The sequence below is a fragment of the Pipistrellus hanaki genome (assembly GCF_964339955.1).
Source record: "Pipistrellus hanaki genome assembly, chromosome: 8".
Taxonomy (NCBI): Eukaryota; Metazoa; Chordata; class Mammalia; order Chiroptera; family Vespertilionidae; genus Pipistrellus; species Pipistrellus hanaki.
Genome location: NC_140510.1, coordinates 40,293,437 through 40,313,901, shown reverse-complemented (window position 1 = coordinate 40,313,901; position 20,465 = coordinate 40,293,437). Strand labels below are relative to the sequence as shown.

The window sequence follows — 20,465 nt, the reverse complement described above, 5'->3', positions numbered from 1 at the left end:
AGAGAGTAAAATGATTAAGTTGTAAGATTAGTATGACCATAGTGAGTTTAAAAGAATCAAGGAGAGAAAGAGTGAGGAGGAGGAGGGATGGAGAGAGGAGAAAGATGAGAGAGAGAGAGAGAAAGAGAGAGAGAGAGGAAGAAGAAGAAGAAGAAGAAGAAGAAGAAGAAGAAGAAGAAGAAGAAGAAGAAGAAGAAGAAGAAGCAGCAGCAGCAGCAGCAGCAGCAGCAGCAGCACAGATCTTAATTGGATGATAATTTTGGTAGTTTAGGGTGGAGGTGATGGGATCTAACCTGGATTCATAAATTCATAATTTTATCCTCGCAGTGGTCTTGCCCCTGCCATGGCAAAATCCTAAGCATCAAATCCCTATTCATAGGTTACCGTAGCTTTTTAAACATAGTGTTTGACTTTGCTGTGCATCAGTGCATAATGTTCTTTTTAGTCTATGGCCAGTGAGCTCATGTTCCATATCCTATACGTGAAAATGATTTTGAGTTTCACTCAAAAAATAAATTTGAGGTATTAGATAGCCTCAAGAATTATGACTGATACAAATTATGGATATTATCCAATGTATAATACTGACATTTCTACCTGGCAAGGAGACCATATCCTGTCCTTTTTCTGTGAAAAGGGTTTCACTTTATTTTTACTTTCTAAAGACGTAGGCTGTGTAGGAATTAGATAACCACTGCTGTAAGCCTTGGAATATGACTGTGACTTATTTTTATAGGGAAGCACCAAATTACTCTCCTCTCCAAACCCTCTGATGTATACATTGCACATGCTTAACTTTTGCTATCCATGCCAACTCAGTCTTGTAGTCGTATAATGTCCTAAGCCTTGATATACTTATAGTAATGGAAAAAATAAATCAACAGAAAAAAGTCATTGTGACTGTGTGGACTGCCAGTGTCTCTCAAGTTGTCTTTTCTCACATTCGAATGACTTGGTGACATTGACTTGTATAGTATATCAGTGGGCAGGGATGGTCTTAGTTCACCTTTATAGAAATCAGACCCTTTTTACTAACAAATCAGTCCTCTCTAGGAATTAAGCTTTAAAGGCCATGCCAATCAGAGTATCTTTCTCCTTTCTCTTCCCTTGTTTCATGGGCCCTGAGCTGGGTCTATTTTAGCAATTTTCTTTTCTGTGTTATTTTCCCATGGAGTTGGAACTATAGTCACTCATTAGATATAAATGCCTCAGAATAGTAACATGCAGAGAAACAGTTACGTGCATAGCAATTCTCACTGTGCCAATCATCAGGGACAGCATAGCCTGCTGGTAAATGACTGAAATTTCTGTGGATTAGGATTTGAATGGGTTGCTAAAATTGCTGCATGCTCTGTTTCTGCCTTTCTTTCTTTCTTTCTTTCTTTCTTTCTTTCTTTCTTTCTTTCTTTCTTCCTTTTCTTTCTTTCTTTCTTTCTTTCTTTTTCTTTTTTTCTTTTTCTTTTTAGAGTATTGCTTCTCAATCTCTGTGCATAAGAATTGCCTGGGAGCTTGGTAAAATGCAGGTTTTGATTCAGTGGGTCCTGGGTGGACCCTGAGATTTTGCCGTTCTAATAAAATCTCAGGTAATGCTGGTGTGGTCCAGGACCACACTACCAGCAGCAGGATTTTAAAGAACAAATGTATTTCAGTCAGTTTTGATTATATACTCAACCCCAGAATTAAACACTTCTCTAAGTTATTAACCTATTGCAGAATAATATGACCCAGTGATTTCCATGACCAGTTCTAAATCCCATGGATTTTCCAGAGAAGAGATAGCTGTTCACGATTTCACTTTGCCTTGAAAGTCAGACACATCCCACTGCCAGGTAATTTCCCTGAGCTCGTCGGTACAGGCTTCCTTCTGTTAGTGAAGGGAGATAGTCATGCCTCCTATCTCATTGCTTGCTGTGGTGTGTTAGGCAGTCAGTACCCAGGCGTGAGAAATGCTTATTTCTGAACGAAGCAGGAATCATTGTCTGTTGCTCCTTTTTCTTCTCTAACTGCTGCAGAAGCTTAAACCAACCTTATTCCCTTTAGTGAACTACAGTGATTGAAACTCAGAAAGAAAAAGTTTCAAAAGCCTTTTTTTTTTTTTTTTTTTGCTTCTATCCTTTGGAATCCTTTAAATGGTAGTCAAAGGGAATATTTTGGAATACTATTTTTTTTTTTTTTTTTTTGTATATTGGAAGTTAAATAATAGAAAAGTTGCCACTGCTCAAATTAAATGATATTGTGTCTAACCTCTGGTTATTTAAAGATAGAGTGCTTTATTTTTATTTTTTTCCCTTCTGTTTTTGTGACATTATTTGGGATAATTCTTGCCAAGGTATAAACTTTCTATATGTATAAAAGGCTAATATGCAAATATCCCCTCCGTAGTTCAACCAGGAGAACAAGGGGAGTTCGATCACTCGCTATGATGTGCGCTGACCACCAGGGGTGGATTAGAACATGGTGGGTGGGTGACCAGCGATGGTGGCGGGACACTGAGGGAATGAAGGAAGGAGGAGGCAAGGAGGCAGGGAACCTGATTGGCCCTGATTACTGGCCAATCAGGTGAATTTCATGCACAGGGTCTCTAGTGTACTATAACAGAAAAACAAAAGATATGGTATAAAATACATACCTATGTCAACACTCACACACTTTCTCTTTTTAGGAACCACGGCATTTGCAGTTTTTCAGCGAATTTGGCAATAGTGATATTTATGTGTCACTGGCAGGCAAAAAAAAGCATGGAGCACCAGCTAACTATGGATTCTGCTTTAAGGTACAGGCTTAATATTTTGATAGATAAATAAAGCAAGCCTCAGCCTTTTAGGTAAGCTTGGGGTTTTTTTGTTTCGTTTTGTTCTTTTTTTAATTTCTTAAAAAAAAGAGAGAGAGAGGCAGCTTTCTCTTACATATATGGGAGAATTTTAGTGGCTTTTATTTCAACAGGTGTTACCTTCAAGATATGCATTAACGATAAACAATGTGCTGTGGCCTTCTAGCCTAACAAAGCGCGAGGGCCCCGAGACCTGAAAATGCTCTGTGCGGAAGAAGAGCAGAGTAGGATGTGCTGGGTGACGGCGGTGCGATTGCTTAAGGTAATCTCACTGCAGTTGGGCGTTTCTATTAAATGCTGGGAGTTCCATCAGGGCTTGGAAATAGCTGTCGTTCAAAACGCAGAGATTCACTGTGAGTCTGTGTGGGTATGTGAGGAGGAAGAAGAGAAATCACCGCCCTCCGATGTGTGTATTTTATTTTTATCTAAAAGATAAACATTTGCAGAGTAGAGTAGAATAGAGTAACCTAATATTTATCTTTTATGTGTGAAGTAAGTATTTCATTTTTAGAAATGTTCTGATTTTAATTTTGTCTAAGAGTATTTCACAGAGAGCTGGGAACAGATGGAAACTTCATCTGTACATGACTTAGTGCATATTTTAAAAAACATGGCCATCCATCCGATGTGAGCTATGTTTTAAAATGGGCCCACCTAGATAGGTTTAGTGTAGTGGTTTCGTGTTTCACTTAAGGGTTGTGTAAACTGCTTTCTATTTTAAGTACATCTCAGATTATTATGTAAAGATTACTATAGATATATTATTAAAATGTCTACCTTTGTGTTAAGTAGAAATCACTACTTTCATAAGCATAACTTATGGGTAAGCATTTTGAAAGGAGTAAGAATGTTTTAAAGGTAGGTAGGGAAGAGAGAAACAGAACCGATGTCTTCCAGAATGTATAAAAAACATTTATTTTTCAAATTTATTGTATATGCTAGTACATTTAACACAACTTTGCCACAAAGGTTGTGGCTTCAAACAATACACATTTATTGTCTTACACCTCTGCTATGCAGAAGTCTTAATTGGCCTAAAAAGGAAGTGTCAGCAGGGCTGCATTCTCTGTGGGAGGGCATCTATTTCCCGTCCTTTCCAGCTTTTAGAGGCTACCCAGACTCTCCCAAATCCAGCATCGTGCACCGAGCTTTATTCACACCACCATGCCAACGGTCCTCTCTCTTCTGGTTCCCCTTCTACTTACCAGGACCCCTGGATACTCACCTTATTTCAAGGTCACCTGATTAGCACCCTGAATTTCATATGCGACCAAATTCCTATTTTCCATGTAGCCTAATAGTCATGAGTTCCAGAGATTCAGAGGTGGGCACTTATGGGGCCATTATTCTGCTACCACCTTGGTTTTCCCTATTTGCTTCAATTATGGTAAAGCTTTTCTGGGTGAGGCCCTTTAAAAAATAATATACATATATATATGATTAATTTCAGAAAGGAAAGGAGAGGGAGAGAGAGATAATGAGAGAGAATCATTGATCGGCTGCCTCCTGCAGGCCCCACACTGGGGATCGAGCCTGCAACCCGGGCATATGCCCTGACTGAGAATTGAACTGTGACCTCCTGATTCATAGGTTGATGCTCAACCATTGAGCCACACCGGCTGGGCTAGTGAGGCCCTTTATTCTAGGGCCAGTAAGAAATTGGTGAAGGGTTTCAAACAAGCAAGTGATATCATCTGTTTTACACTTGAAAATATTCAGAGCTAGGAGTCTGGGCTTGTCAGCACAGATACGCTCCTAGAGGACTTAGCTGGTTTCCCTGGCCGGTGGTAGGGTCCCTGTTGGATCCCTGTGGCTGGTGCCCCTGGGCTTGCCTGGTGTTAGCGGTACCTTTAGATGGTCTCCTTTGGGGGTCTATTGTGTTATTTCCAGAGTTTATCATGGCACAGTAAGTCCTCACTTAATGACCTTTACTGGTTCTTGGAAACTTCGACTTTAGAAACGATGTGTAATGAAACCCATTTTACCATAGTCTAATGGATAAAAATAGGAGTTAACTTCCTGTGGCGTATTTCTGGTCACAAAAACATCACCAAATTTTCAAATAAAGACCCAGAATGTTTCTAACATTTAACCATTGAAATAAAAGTGAGCTATCCATACTGTTAAGAAAGGTGTATAAAAACAAGTGAGGTAACGATTTTCCAATCTGTTCAGGGTTGAGGGTGGCCAACCCCGTCCTGGCAGCTCATGGCCCAAGGTGGGACCAACCATGGAGAAGACGCCCTTCCAGCCCAGGCCCCACACCCACACTCACTCAGGCTGGGACAGTGTGGCCACGCCGACTCACCTCAGTTGTACGTGGTTGGGATGTGAGAGGAAAGCGTAGTCCCAGAGAAAACCCACACAGACACGGAGAGAACACGCAAACTCCACATACACAGTCGCCCTGACTAGGAGTTCATCTTTTTTCCCTCTTTGACGTTATGATAAAATGACATTATTCAAGCACTTGCTGTACTTAGTGGGGAGGAGCAGGGAGAAACAGCTATAGTATGTGAGATGAACTGGAAGTGCCCTCTTGTTTTCATTATATCCTACTTTTTTAGAGATAGGCTCCCCAAGGATTTTATTTCCCTTTTGTTTTCATGCACACATTAAAAACTCCCCGTGTATCATCAGAGGGAGATACTCCTGTCCTCTTTGGAGAAATTCCAGCTACGTACAAAATCATAGAAAATTCGAGACTTAGACAAGGGATTTGCTCATGTACAGTGTCCTAGTTACATGTCTCCTTCCCTTCCCCTCAAGTGAAACTATGCTGGCTTCACTCTAACATATTCTGTCTCCTTTCCTGCCCCTCTATAGGGGCAGGGAAGTGTTAAGGTGACCCCTGCCCTACTTCTCGGCCAGAGTTAAATGCCGACCAAAGGCCTCCAACAGCACTGAAGCAACTACCTAACACCGCAGGCACCTGGGACAATGCATCTTTGAAGAAAACAGTCATATTAGCTGGCAGAGGGCTTTTCACTGCAGATAAATAAAAGGCCAAGCAGCATGTACCTTATGAAAGCGTTGGTTGGAAGTTATTGTATATCCTCCAAAACAAACTTGATTAGGAATTAAGCTCCCCTGTCTTCTTTTTCAAATTATTGTAGGTTTAGAGTTGACTTACAATAAAATTTATTAGGTCTCATTCATGTCCATCAAACCTTAAATTAGAAAAAATAATTTTTAGATTTTGAGAGGAAAAAAAAAAGGATAAAGAAGTCAACACAGATCATTTTAAATGAATATGGGAAAGCAAAATTTTGAAAACAGTGACTTTCTGCACTCCACTCTGGTTTTCTGTCTAATTACCAAATCTATCCACCTCACTGAAATTGCTTTTAAGGAAATAGTCTTTATAGTAGAGAAACAGCTCTGTTGGAATGTTTAAATGGTATTCACCCCAAGGGTAAGATTGGATTCGATGGTATCTCTTTCATCTTTTTTATGTAGGACCTACTTTAGAGTTCATCCTAGCTCCATGAAATGGAGAGCTGTAGAGTGTAAAGCGCCCCCCTCCTCCAAAACAAAACTAGCCCATCTGTCTCAGGGGCTGCTTCCTTCCTTCTTTCTTTTAAAATAAACTGACCTATATCTAAGGGGGTTATCTTCCAGTTTCAGACAGGGACCCCTGCAAGATAAGACTGGTCATGGCAGTTGACATACTTAATGTTTCTCAAACTAATAATCCAGTATTATAGTTTAAACCCATTTCTCAGTTGCAGCCTGGCAGCCCAAGTCTTATGAGGCTATTACCCAAAGTAAAGACGCTGTAGTTCTTATATACTGCCATTTACATTGTATTTTGTGACCCTTTGTCTGAAATCATCCTGATCCCCACCAGGCTGGTTTTCCTGAATGTAAAGCCACCCATAAAACCGTGTCCTAATAGTACCGTTGCCGGAGGATTATGCAGTGCCAAAGGCCTTTGACACAGAGCCCCGCCATGGATTGATCAGACTAAGTGATCCATGCCATGGATTGATCAGAGACATTGTCGATGACTGATGCGTGAATTTTACCTGGTTTTGCTTAGGATGTGTTTGCAGAATTTTTGTAGCATAAAGCCTGGCATCCTTCCCAAGTGCGTGTTCTTATCAGTAAGTGACATAACCCTCTGAACAGTTTTAGTGCTAGTGGCGCTAAAAATAATGTCTAGAAATGTCAGTTCCAGATCTCTATACTGGTGAGCTGCACTAAAGAGTGCCTCCAAATAAAAAACACTGTTTTTTTGTGTGTGTTTTTTTATGCCGAAACCTGTTTGGCTCAGTGGTAGAGCTTCGGTCTGTGGACTGAAGAGTCCCAGGTTCGATTCCGGTCAGGGGCATGTACGTTGGTTGCGGGCACATCCCCACTAGGGGGTGTGCAAGAGGCAGCTGGTCGATGTTTCTCTCTCATCGACGTTTCTAGCTCTCTATCTCTCTCCCTTCCTCTCTGTAAAAAATCAATAAAATATATTAAAAAAACAAACAAACAAAAAAAAACACTGTGTTTTTAAATGCATCCTTTTAAGGAACTGAATGCTCATCTTACAAACATTTTGTTGTTAACTTACTGGTTTTAAGGAACACTTAAAGTTTTTGGTTTTTATTTTGATGGTGTATAACTAATGAAAGTATTAATTGTTATGACTTATCTGTGCAGTAAAAGCAGTGGAATGTGTTTTTATTCATTTGTTCTGCAGTATGGCATGCAGCTGTACCAGAATTACATGCATCCGTGTCACGGTAGAAGTGGCTGCAGTTCTCAGAGTATATCACCCATGGTAAGCACCAAATTCTTGAACCTATATTTTATTTTGTATTTATATGATGTTAATTTGCAGTGACATGGCATTATAATAAATGCACGTAATAATGCATCTACATTCTTTCCTTTTGGTCAAGTAAAGCAACTCTTTGGCATCATCTTACCATAATGTTATATTGAATTGTTTATTCTTTGATTTTATATGATTGCAGCCTATGTGATAAAGTCGAAGCAGCAGAGTATATATTAAATATTCAATTAAAATAGCTATATGTTAAAGAAATGTTTAAATATTTGAAAGAATTACTTGAGTCCTTTTGTTTCATTATTTGAGGATTAGATCTTAATAAGATGATATATAGAATATTTTCTGTGGGTTTGTAAATGTTTTCTTAATTATTGATTCTTAGTGTGGGCTTATTTATTTCTGGATGGTCTATTATAAATATTTGAAATTTTTAAAGCTGTACTGTACATATGTGCACTATTTTGCATTCTGGCTCTCTAACAATCACATTTTTAAAGTTCCATGTCCTTAAAATACAAAAATATTTTAACAGAAAACCCCCAAATTGCCAGCTAAAATGTAGGCCATGCACTATTATATTAAGTCTACTGCTGCTTTTCAGATTTGTACTGAATACAATGTGGGTATTTATTTGCAGACACACACAAACACATCTCTGTTCTTCTTCAGGACCTATTTTAATTTTCCGTACATTAACGCAAGAACTTTATTTATTTTTATTATTGACACTATTGCAGATGTCCCCCACTTTCCCTCCCTTTGCCCACTTCCACCCAGCCCTCTCCCCCTTCCCTCTCACCATCTCCACACTGTTGTGTATGTCCATAGACAATGCATATGATATGGTTTTTTTTGGTTAATCTCATCATCTTCTTTCATCCTGTCCCCCTTATCTCCGGTCCCTCTGACCGCTGACAGTCCGTTCCATGTATTCATGCCTCTGTTTCTTAAAGTTTATATTCTGCTGTTTTCATCTGTGCTTCTTAACATTGAATATATCAGGAATTCAGACAGGTGTGCCTGTGTTACAAATCAGCTAACGTGCTGCACTTCCACTTAGGTTAAAAATATGCTCCGCATGCCTGTGACCAAGGCAGGCACATTTCCCCACATGTAATGCAGCAGATGAAATGCTCGCTTCTAGGAATGAGGCATGAAATAATGTTGATTATGAAGCCAGATAGGCTAATAGAGAAAAAGAACTCCAATTCTGTAGTTATGTTGCTTTAACTATAAGTTATGGAAGAGTAACTTCTCACCTTTGTATCATATCACTTTTAAGCCTTAAAATAAGAAACAGGAATGCAATGAACTTCTATAAAAGCAACTGCATTAAGGTATTTTTTATAATTTGTCAGCTTATCTTTATCTTTCAATCTATATGAATAAAAAGAATAATGAATTTTATTATCTTAATCCTTTTCTAAATCCTTCTACATTTCTTTGAGAGTGTAAAGTTATTAGGATGAGCATGTTAACAGCAGCTTTGAAGGCAATTATTGTTTAGTGCCCTCTTAATCATGGGGGAAAAATTGTCATAAAGAACTTTCTGGTCTCACCACTGTCATTAGCATATAAGAACGTAATTATTTGTGCTTGTTTCCGTTGAAAGTGATCCTACTATTGGTCAATAGGTGTATGACAGGTTAGATGGTGTAGTTTTCCTTGTTCAATACCATGTATAGGAAATGACACTCCTCAAGTAAATCTGATTGGAAATAGGATTGGAGGAGAAAAGGGTTAGGTGACTGTGTGTTGAGGAACTGTCTGTCCTGCATGGCAGTTTTCACAGTCAAAGAGCATTTGAGATTTGAGCTCCACTCTACTTAATTACATGAAGGAAATACTTGTTGGGGAAATACTTGTATTATCTATACAGAATCCCACTTTTCTAGATTATCAGTGACCTATGCAATGTGTACCAGCGCCCCTCACCTGCCTCTGTTGGTTTTCATCCCAGCACTATTTTCAGAGAACATAGAAAAGTTAGTGTATTTTAGTTATGGTTTTGAAGGAACAGCAATACCATCTTATCTTCAGAGATACATTTTGAGAAAGGAAATGAGAAAAACATGTTTGTATGCCATAATGAATATCTTAGCTACCTATAGCACTTAGTAGCCACCCCTATCAGCCTTTGAAACGAAAACCATCAGCAAGTATTTCAGGAAGCCAAATAGAGTTGGTCCTTTTTAGGGAAAACAAAGGATTCATTTAAAGGGTCATCTGTTAACATGGTCCTGGATGGAGTGAGGGGATGGGAAAAACAAGTCTACAGAAATTCTTATTCTTCCTCACTTTTGACCCTGAGCTGGGCATTCTGTGCCACCATTTCTGCCTGTACCACCTACTCTGTGGTGCATAAAGGTACCCTAGATAGAGCCCGTCAGTCACTGCTTTTACCAGAAGCTGCCCGTGTGACCGTAGTGGATCACTGGTGTCCTGCAGTATATGCAGGGGGTGGTTAAATAACCTCCAGAATCAATTTCATCTCTGATGTCTTGTGGCTCTGTATGAAGCAGATGAGAGGTAAAGTCTGAGGAGATTCTGTGCCCTCTTGCTAAGGACTAAACTGCAGTTTTATCTAGATCTTTTCAATGGGATGGCAACTAGTTGCCACCTAGCTGAACTGCCTAAGAAGCAATTTATGTCCACTTAGAAGGACTGGATCTGGTCTTTCTGTGCGGCCTGGATAATCCAGACTGTCTCAGGTCTTTTCTCTCTTTAAAAAAAGAAAAAAGAGGCATGCCCTTAAAATCATGGACCCTTTTTTAGGGCTTTTCTTCCTCTAGAAGAAAGAGCTGGAAATAGGGACAAATGCTTTGAAAAATACACCGATTCTGAATATCAACATTGCTTTTCTATGTGAAAGAAATTGAACTGAAAATGACTTTTTGAGTTCAAGTATGATCTTGCTTCTCTTCCATGTCTTTGTCCACCAAAGTTAAACTATTAATTTTTCATCCACCACCTGCCATTCAGCAGAAAGTACTTGCTATATTCCCATGTTTCCTTCTAGTGTAATATAGCAAATGAAAAGACTTATTTCTATTGTACAATAGATTCCCTACTCATGTCAAGTAATGATGGAGCATAAGATCTTGTTTTATATACTGGCCTATCATATTATAGAAAAACAAAAATAAGAACACTGAGTACATTTACTGTTCTCTCCTAACAGTGTTTTTATGCCACTAGGACCTTGAGATTACAAAGCCCATCTTGGCAGGTGAAGTAGAGAGCTAATAAGGATGCAGCTACCATTTTGAGTGAGATTAGGTGGTCTGTGGTTTGGGCAGGTAGAGGCTTTTCATTAAAGTGGGCAAAGCAAACGTGTATCCACCTGGTCTACAGCCGAGCACAGAAGATCACGGGTGAGAAGGGCAGAGTCAGGTGTGACTGAAGATGGAGGTTCCAGGGACAGCGTCTGTCTGGCAAGAGCATCTGTCAGTTACAAAGGCTTGGGTAACAAATAAAAGATTGCAGGCCGGGTCTCTAGAAATAAAGTTGAACCTTAGGAAGATTGTGGACTACCATAGCCTGGTCTGAAGAGGAAATAACAGATGCTAAAAAGTGCAGTGTGGATGTGGGGATAAATGAGCCCCCTGATTTTTCTGTGTGTGGACAAGGTTTAAAACACACATGTGACTGTGGACACACTGGGAATGGGTGAGCCCAGCAGAAAGAGATAAAATGGTCTTAAGCCAGGAGTCTCTTAATGTGCATTGGCTCCTCATTTACCATTAGACTTCCTTTTTTGTTCTGCAACTCTGTCAACTGGTGGAGAATAACTGGTAAACATCGCCTATGCTGGTTTTGAATGTTTTTCTTTCTCTTTTCTTTTCTTTTGGAAAGTTTTATTTTATTTTAGATTTTTAAAAGTGAACTCAACCCATGCATAACCCATGGACACAGACAATAGGTGAAGGCCTGGGGCAAGGTGTGGGGGCAGGCTAGAAGGGGTCAATGGGGGAAACAGGAGGACATATGTAATATTTTCAACAATAAAGATTTAAAAAAAAAAGAAAAGAAAAAAGAAAGAAAGGTTGTTTTAAAAAAGTGAATTTTGCCCTAGCTCGTTTGTCTCAGTGGATAGAGCACTGGGCTGTGGACTGAAGGGTCAAAGGCACACGCTAGGACTGCAGACTCGATCCCCCAGTAGAGGGCATGCAGGAAGCAGCGGATCAATGATTCTCTCTCATCAATGATATTTTTATCTTTTTCTCCCTCTTCCTTCCTCTCTGAAATAAAACAAACTTTGTAAAAAAAAATATTTTAATTGATTTTTAGATAGAGAGGAAGGGAAAGGGAAAGAGTAAGAGAAATATTCATCTGCAAGGGGAAACATCAATCAGCTGCTTCCTGCACACCCCTTACCGGGCATATGGCCTGATCAGGAATTGAACCATTAACCTTCTGTTGCATGGGAGGACACTCAACCAACTGAGCCATACTGCCCAGGCTCTTTGCAGAGTTTTAATTATTAAAAACTGAGTGACGCTCTTGACTGGAGATTTTGACAATTGTCTTTTTTTTTTTTTTCTTAAAGATGCATGATATGGGGTGGCATACTTTTAAAAATATGGTTGTGAAGTAGAGCCCTAAACAAAAAGTATAGGTTTTGGATATTTTATTTCACATTCAGAATAATATAAATACAAAAAGTAACTGATAAAAAAATAATTAGAAATATATTATTATTTGTTTAAAGATGTCTTCTTGTTATATCAGTTCTTCTTTTGTCATTGACTTATTTTTGCAGCCCCCTTTTGCCATATTTATCCTCAGGAAATGAAACATTATTCATATGTTAAATAAAATAAAATTTAATAATGTAGAGTTATTTTATTAAATTTTATTTTCTACGTTAGATAAAAGTTGAGATGATAAACTTAGATATATATTTTAGTTCTATTATATAAAATGAGCACCATTGCCCATCCAGTGTGGCTCAGTGGTTGAGCACTGACCCATGAACCATGAGGCCACCTGTTCCATTCCTGATCAGTGCACATGCTCCCTTGGGAGCTCAATCCCCAGTAGGAGGCATGCAGGAGGCAGCTAAACAATGATTCTCATCATTGATGTTTTTATTTATCTCTGCATCTCCTTTTCTCTTTCTGAGATCAATAAAAAATATATTAAAAAATAAAATACAGACAGTTATAAAAAATGAGCAGTTTTTCTGAAGAAATGATATGTCAGTTTGTTATAGTTTCATCATATCTTGAATCATAACATATAGCTGTTTCATAAGTAGATAGATTTGATATTTAAATGATAATTGTCAAAGCACAATAGGGAGATGATTTTGGAGGTAATGAATATTTTTAGCTACAGGAAGGGCTAAAAATTCCTTTCTAAATTGGCATTTTCCTGTTTTAGTAGAAAAAATGAAGAGAGGGTTGTTTTAGGAGAAACTATGCTTTACCTTGAAAAATTAATTCCTTTTAATTCCTTTACTCAGCACTCAATTCAATGACCTTACCTAATACTGTATAACTTATTTAAACAAACTATCTTATTGCATTGTTTTATCTTGAATATGTATTTTTAACATTTTCATTTCTTGCTAGCCACCTTTGAAACCACGTCCTAGAATGAAAAACCAATTGCCAGCAAAGCACTGTAAGATGACTTCAAATACATTTTCCTGGTTAAAAAAAAAAAAAAAAAATGTTTTCTTTTCTCTTCCAGAGAAGTATATCAGAGAATTCCCTGGTAGCAATGGACTTCTCAGGCGAGAAAAGCAGAATTATAGACAACCCCACAGAAGCCCTTTTAGTTGCAGTTGAAGAAGGACTCGCATGGAGGGTACACATCGGTTCATGTTCTTTAAAAACATTGACGATTTCCGTTTGTTTCACCCAGAAAGGTGAAATGTGTTTTTCCCTTCTTTGTGCAGAAAAAAGCGTGCTTACGCCTGGGCAGCCACAGTAGCCCCAGGGCCTGTTCACAGCGCTCTGCCATAAGCATGGGTATGTCTGCACTTGCACGGGGGTTTCAGGGGAGGGCATTAGGCACAGTCACTGAGGGGTCCTGGTGGAAAGTTTATGTCATTAAACCGTGATCCTTTCATACAGCACTTTTATTCCTTCCCTCTGTTTCACCAGCTATCCACCGGTCCCAACCGTGGTTTCACCACAGAATTTCTAGAGATGAAGCTCAGCGATTGATTATTCAGCAAGGTCTTGTGGATGGGTAAGTTAGATTTTGAATGGTTGTGGTTTTTTTTTTTTTTTTAAAGAAATATATGTATTATTTTAAAATATATTTTTATTAACTACAGAGAGGAAGGGAGAGGGAGAGAGAAATGGAAACATCAATGGTGAGAGAGAATCATTGATCCGCTGCCTCCTGCACGCACCCTACTGGGGATTGAAACTGCAACCTGAGCATTTGCCTTTGACTGGAATCAAACCCAGGACCTTTCAGTCTGCAGGCTGACACTCTATCCACTGAGCCAAACCAGCTAGGGCTATATATATTTTTATTGATTTCAGAGAGAGAGGAAGGGAGAGGTAGAGAGAGATAGAAACATCAATGATAAGAGAATCATTGATCAGCTGCCTCTTGCACGCCCCTTACTGGAGACTGAATTCACAACCCAGCATGTGCCATGCATGACCAGAAACTGAATGGGTGGCTTCCTAGCTCATGGCTCAATACTCAACCACTGAGCAACATGGCCAAGCGAATGGTCATGATTTTTTTTCCTGCTATAGCCTGTAATTACTTATTCAACAACACAAAGATTTTTTACTTCACCTTATGGAAACGGAAGTGACTTTGTCCTATAAGGATGGTTGCCAAACTATCCTAGCAATATCTATAGAAACCTCTTCCACTGTGTGTGCTTACTATTTGTGCATAAGTGAAAGTGATTTAACACTGTTGGTAAATAATGATCACTAATATTAAAGTTTGATGCAGGGTATGTTAAATAAAAAGTTTCTTATATATTTAGATGGCCTTTTTTTTTTCTTTCTTTCTGTTTATATTCCAGTTTTTTCCCCTCTAAATTTTAAAAGCTTAAAGTATTATAAACCTATAAGAGTACTTCTTGACTGTTTTTCATGTTATCTTTTACTGAGGTATTTTGGGAGATATAGTAGAAATATAAAATGTATTATGAATGATTTATAATCTAAAGAATTTTCCTTTTCTCAAAGTATTTCATATACTTCCTATAATACTGGCTAAATTCTCTTCCCAAATGCAATCCAAATTAATGAGGTTATATTGAGGTTTGGATGATAAATGAAACCAACATCAATTTAAACAAAGGGTAATGGGATCTTATATCTTTCAATGGTTAGCTTAAGATGATGACAAGATCTCAAGGTGATTTAATACTGACATTTGGATAAAAATGTATCTTCACATGGAAGATTATTAATAGCAAATCAGAATTCCACTAGACTCTAAATAAGAAAATATTTTAATATGCTTTCCTGCGTGGAGCACAGTCTTGTTAGATATAAATTTGGACAGTCAGCAGAATTACTATCTGATGAGATCAAGAAAAGAAATAAATCACAGAGTAGAGATAAAATGTTTTGGAGATTATAATTTCCCTTCTTTCTGAACCCAGTTTTTGTAAATTGAAAGGAATAATTGCATAAAGAATAATAGTATCTTTGTATTTTTAATTTAAAAATGTTTTATTTGTATTTTTTATTTAAAAATGTTTTATTTTTAACATTTGTGAAAGATGTGCTGCTGCCAGACAGTCCACTAGGTGGCAGTGGTGATTTATTGGGGAATGGGGAGGGACTCACAATGAAACTCCCTTTTGTCCCAGCTCCCAGTGATACAATGTCAGACTCTCACACAGCATAGATAACATGGGATGTCTCAAGTTTGGCTGCCTCTTTGCCTTGTTACACTGAGATTAGTACTGGAGCCACCAGCGGGGACTGGTTAGTCTGAGTGACAACAAGTAATACAGAGCTGGTTTTGCACTGTATTGCCAGTGAGTACGAATCCACGCCAGGTAGCACTTTTCTCTTAGGATATTACTCCATGTCTTGCTTTTCTAGCCTGACATTATAGAGGCTTTTATGCTGCATTTTTCAAGGTTAGAGTACATGTTCTTTGGGTGTTTCTTTATCTCAAAATATTATACTCAAACATTCAAAAAATTATTTTAGGATTGATTTTTTTTTTCTTTTTAGAATATATTCATTTCTCACTTTCTGTTGTACATGTAACAGTAGGAACCAGAAACAAAAGAAAAAAAGGAGTCCAGAGGAGGAAGTTAAAAATTATTTTATTTTAAGTAATTTTCTCTTTCAGCACCTATTATGACCCACTATTAAAATGAAAATATGCTAGTGCCCTATTCATTCTCTGTACAAAACAGTTACATGCAAATACCTAAATTTCCAGTGGAAAAAGGACACAGCACTAATTATTGATGCCGTGACAGCATTACATTGGTTATTGAGAGCAAACAATCTGACAAATGGGCTCTATAGTTATCCTTTTAAAATTAGCACTAATGACAGTTTGATAGTAGGAAGTAATGTTATACCATATTATTTACCAGGTTGGATAATCCCATCATTGAATACACAGTGAAAGAAAACTCTGGCTGCATTTATGTATATATTTTTTAGATTCTGTATATGCTGTACTTATATGAAAACTTTAAGTAAATGAAGAAACATACTGAAATTCTTTCTCTCTCTTTAGAGTTTTCTTGGTGCGGGATAGTCAGAGTAACCCTAGAACGTTCGTACTGTCAATGTGTCATGCACAAAAAATAAAGCACTTTCAAATCCTACCAGTAAGTATTTGGTGGTTTCACATTCCTATGTTAGAGATGATTTTAATGCATAAGCTTTCAGAAACTTTGGGTCCTTTTATTAAATAGAATTTGGGAGCTTGTGCTTTGACTAGAGTTAAGGTTGGCATAAGTGGTTTTATGGGTCTGAATTAATATAAGAAATACAGGAATTGTAAAAATTAAATTTTCTTTTTCCCATGAAATATGATTTAGCAATATTGTATAGACTCCCTGCCACCTATTGTTAAAAGGTCACTAAAGATTCTCTCCTAACTTCTGATGATTCTTTACAAACTATTGTTTTAAAGCCCTTCTCTCTGATCCCCACATTGTTTTTGTTTATTTGTTTTGTACTTTTGTTTTTAATCAGTGTGGATGGATACGTAGGTGCTGCAGAACTGGAGATCATTTAAACTATTCTGAGCACATTTAAAAAGTTTTTGTAATTCTGCTTCTGAGTGGAACAACTTGCTTTGGAGTTTTTATTGCTGCTGCTGCTGCTGTGTGTGTGTGTGTGTTTGTGTGTGTGTGTGTGTGTGTGTGTGTGTGTGTGTATGTGAGTGTGTATACATCTGTGTGCATACATATGTGAGTGTGTGTGTATGTATGTGTGTATGCACGTGATCTATATACTGGAATCAGGTAGTGTGCAATAGAGAATTATTCTACTTTCAGGAAAGTGTTACATGAGATTGCTAAATTACTGTACTTCCTTTTGAATGGCTCTTTTTGGAATTATCCAAAGTCTATATGAAGTATCTTTCCTACTTCATTGATTATGTGAATGATGTCCCTGGCAAGTTATGAATTGCTTAATGCCAGAAGATCACACTGACTAAAGAAAAAAAAAATCACTGTCATCCCATTAACATAATGCTTGATTGCTTCAGAATCAATTTACTGATACAAATTGTGTGAATATTCATTTTTAATATACTAAGTGAGTCTGTTCGGTAGTCAACATTTAGAAATAGAAATTAATATCTGTAAATGGGATCATTAATAGACTGAATAGTGCAGATTTCTCACTGTATATTGATTCAGAATAGTCATGCTATTCCAACTTCAGAATATTGCACGAAGTACAGCCAAATTGCTTATTCTAGGATCAAATAATATTTCTTTCAAATGCAAGTGAAATTACAAAGAGAAAAGTAGGCATGCCATAACATTTTTTCACTGTCCTTTAGTTTTATAAACTTGTTAGTTTTGTTCTATATAAAGACACAGTATGCAATGGAATGTGATTGTCCTGAGTTTTCTCCTGCAGGTGGAAGACGATGGTAAGATGTTCCACAGCTTGGATGATGGCCACACAAGGTTTACGGATCTAATCCAGCTGGTGGAGTTCTACCAACTCAATAAAGGTGTTCTTCCGTGCAAGTTGAAGCATTATTGTGCTAGAGTTTCTATTTAGCCAAGCTAGAAGTGACTTGTTAAACTGGTGAAGAAAACAAGGAAAAAAAATACAAAAGGAAAAAGAAAGACTATAAAAAGTGTGAAAGCATTGCTATGGTGAAGAGAATTTATTTCACCTCCAAGTTACAAAAAATAGTTTGTGCGTTGAAAATAAGCAAAGATTTGGATTGCTATTATATTCATCATTTAAAATTCATTAGTTAAAATTAAACCTCTGAAAAAGAATGGTTTGATGTGTTCTTGTGTGATTTTACATTAATATATTATTTTCTTCAAAGATGCATATTTTAAACTTTTTTTTTTGTCCTTAATATAACAACAATAGAACTTTCAACTGCAAAATATGAAAAGAAAAAATTGGGTTCAGAATGAATTACTTAAGGACTGAGTTTAAAATTACTCTTTTTTTTTTAATATCTTAAGATGTATGATTAAAAACTCAAATTATCAATTAAAAGAAGCCATCTATAACCTGTCAATAAAACTAAAACTATTTTTAATTATATATTTTCTGAATTTCCTATAACCTTAAAATCAAATGCTATTTGAAGTATAAGTTTAAAATTATTTTGAAATCTATTGATTTTTTTTTTCAGGATGACTCTTACATTTTTAAATTATTAATCTATATCAATAATAGACAAATATAAAAATTGACCATACCCTCTGCAACACCCACAGCCAATCAGGAGTGAGTATGCAAATTAACCTGACAGATGGTGGGCCTGTGGGCTGTGTGTATGTGCACAGGAGCCGAGTGGCTGGGGTCCTGGGGATGCCACTGGAGTGTCTGGTCCTGTCAGTCTGGCCTGGGGGTGGCTGGAGTTCCAAGTCCTTTTGGTTTCTGCAGCCCCTGGACTAGAAATGGAAACCAAGAGTCCAGGGAGCACCAGGAATTCTGGGAATCCTAGTTCTTGTGGCAGCCCCTGGACTGGAAGTGGAAGCCCGAGCACTGGAGCACCACGAATGCTGGGAATCTTAGTTCTGGTGGCAGATGCTTTGTGGGATCTCTTAGACACTAGAGCAAAGTGAGCCTGGAGCAAGTTACTATTGCTGGTGGGGGATGGAGGGAAAGCGAAGGTGAGAGATTTAAGTAAAGTCAGAGTGTCAAGGACAAATTAAAAGGAAGATATCCTGCAACCTCTAGGGAATCTCCACAATGGAGCAAAGGAAAAAAAAAAAAAAGACTATTATTCTGTGAGCACCAAACCAAACTGGGTTGGGGTCTCAGACAATTTGCTCATGTGATTGCAAAGACAGACAGAAGCTCCCAGATTGGAGAGGGGTCCCCTGAGGGCTCCCAGATTGGAGAAGGTGCAGGTTGGGCTGAGGGATGCCTCTCTCCATGTACGAGTGTTGTGCACTGGGTCCCTAGCTGTACTATAATATTTACACTGGCATTGCACCTATTAGTGACACATTACTCATTGCATTAAAAAAAAATCATTTAGTAATTGACTGGAATTATCTAGTCATGTGCCCCTTAATGGCAGTGATACATTTTGAGACATGTATCATTAGGCAACTTCATCTTTGTGCAAACATCATAGAATACTAGGGGCCCAGTGCATGAATTTGTGCGTCTTGAAGGGAACTGTGGGCTGTGAGGCTGCTGTAGGCACAAGGGCGGGTCTTGATCCACCCTCCACACCCCCTCCCTCCACGACCCCCAGTTCCCTGTCTGCCGGCAGCCCCACTCCCACCGCTGCCACTCCCATGGGCTGACGGCGCCAGCTGTGGGTATGAGCAGTGCTTGTGCAGGACTGTGGCACGCTGGAGCAAAGAATTTTCAGTAACCACCAGAAGCTCATCCTGATGACAGCAACTGGTGCCTCACCTTGGTCTGGCACCCTCCGCTCACCTGCACCACCATCCCACCATGGCCACACCTGTCCCCTGGTGGTCAGCGCACATCATAGCAACCGGTTGTTTGGTTGTTCTGCCGTTCAGTCTATTTGCATATTAGCCTTTTATTATATAGGATGGGACTATTGTCATATATGTAGACCATCATTGGCCATATACAGTGCATGACTGTATGTTCATGAAAAAAATGGTCAAAATATAGAGGGAATTTTATAATTTGCATATGCTTTCTTATAGCATATAATATATGACAATGTTACATTGTCTTCTTGATATTTCACATTTGTCCCCATGCTGAAAACTTTATGAAGTCTTCTAATTGACCCTTATAACAGTTAGGTGTGCTTTTTGAAAGTGGGATTTTTAAAAATACAGTATTTCAAAACTGCATGTTTAAGTTTTAGATAAAAGCTGTACATTTTTTATAACAACATCTGAAAACATCCACAAAATGCTAATTAAATAAATTATTGCTGAAAATAATTATTGATTAAATTTTAAAATATTTTATTTACTTAGCTGATGCAAACCTATTTCTTAAAACATTGAAACTTAGAACATAAATTTGATACTATAAAATATAGATATGGTGTCTATAAAGGCTTGGAAGATACATAGGACCTCAAAATGGAGGGGCTTTCAAAAGAGCTCTGAGTATTTCTAATTTATTTCCCGTTTGTAAAAATTCTGTTTTGAATTGAAATGCGTTTTCTTCTTTTTCACCCAGTTCAAATTGACAGTATCAGAAAATATAACATTTTAAATGCTAGACACTA

The 20,465-nt window shown here is 37.9% G+C and overlaps 1 protein-coding gene across 2 annotated transcripts in view; it reads left to right on the top strand.

Annotated features, from left to right (window-relative positions):
• GRB14 (growth factor receptor bound protein 14) overlaps positions 1-18,048 on the top strand; it is a 103,091-nt gene extending 85,043 nt beyond the window's left edge. For both annotated transcript variants that reach the window (XM_084891609.1, XM_084891610.1), the window contains 8 exons: positions 2,663-2,773; positions 2,997-3,092; positions 7,521-7,601; positions 13,311-13,427; positions 13,519-13,591; positions 13,727-13,814; positions 16,311-16,404; positions 17,675-18,048. In XM_084891609.1, the coding sequence (XP_084747735.1) occupies positions 2,663-2,773; positions 2,997-3,092; positions 7,521-7,601; positions 13,311-13,427; positions 13,519-13,591; positions 13,727-13,814; positions 16,311-16,404; positions 17,675-17,821 (807 nt within the window). In that variant the 3' untranslated portion in view covers positions 17,822-18,048. The remainder of the gene's footprint in view (positions 1-2,662; positions 2,774-2,996; positions 3,093-7,520; positions 7,602-13,310; positions 13,428-13,518; positions 13,592-13,726; positions 13,815-16,310; positions 16,405-17,674) is intronic.
• Positions 18,049-20,465: the final 2,417 nt, after the last annotated feature.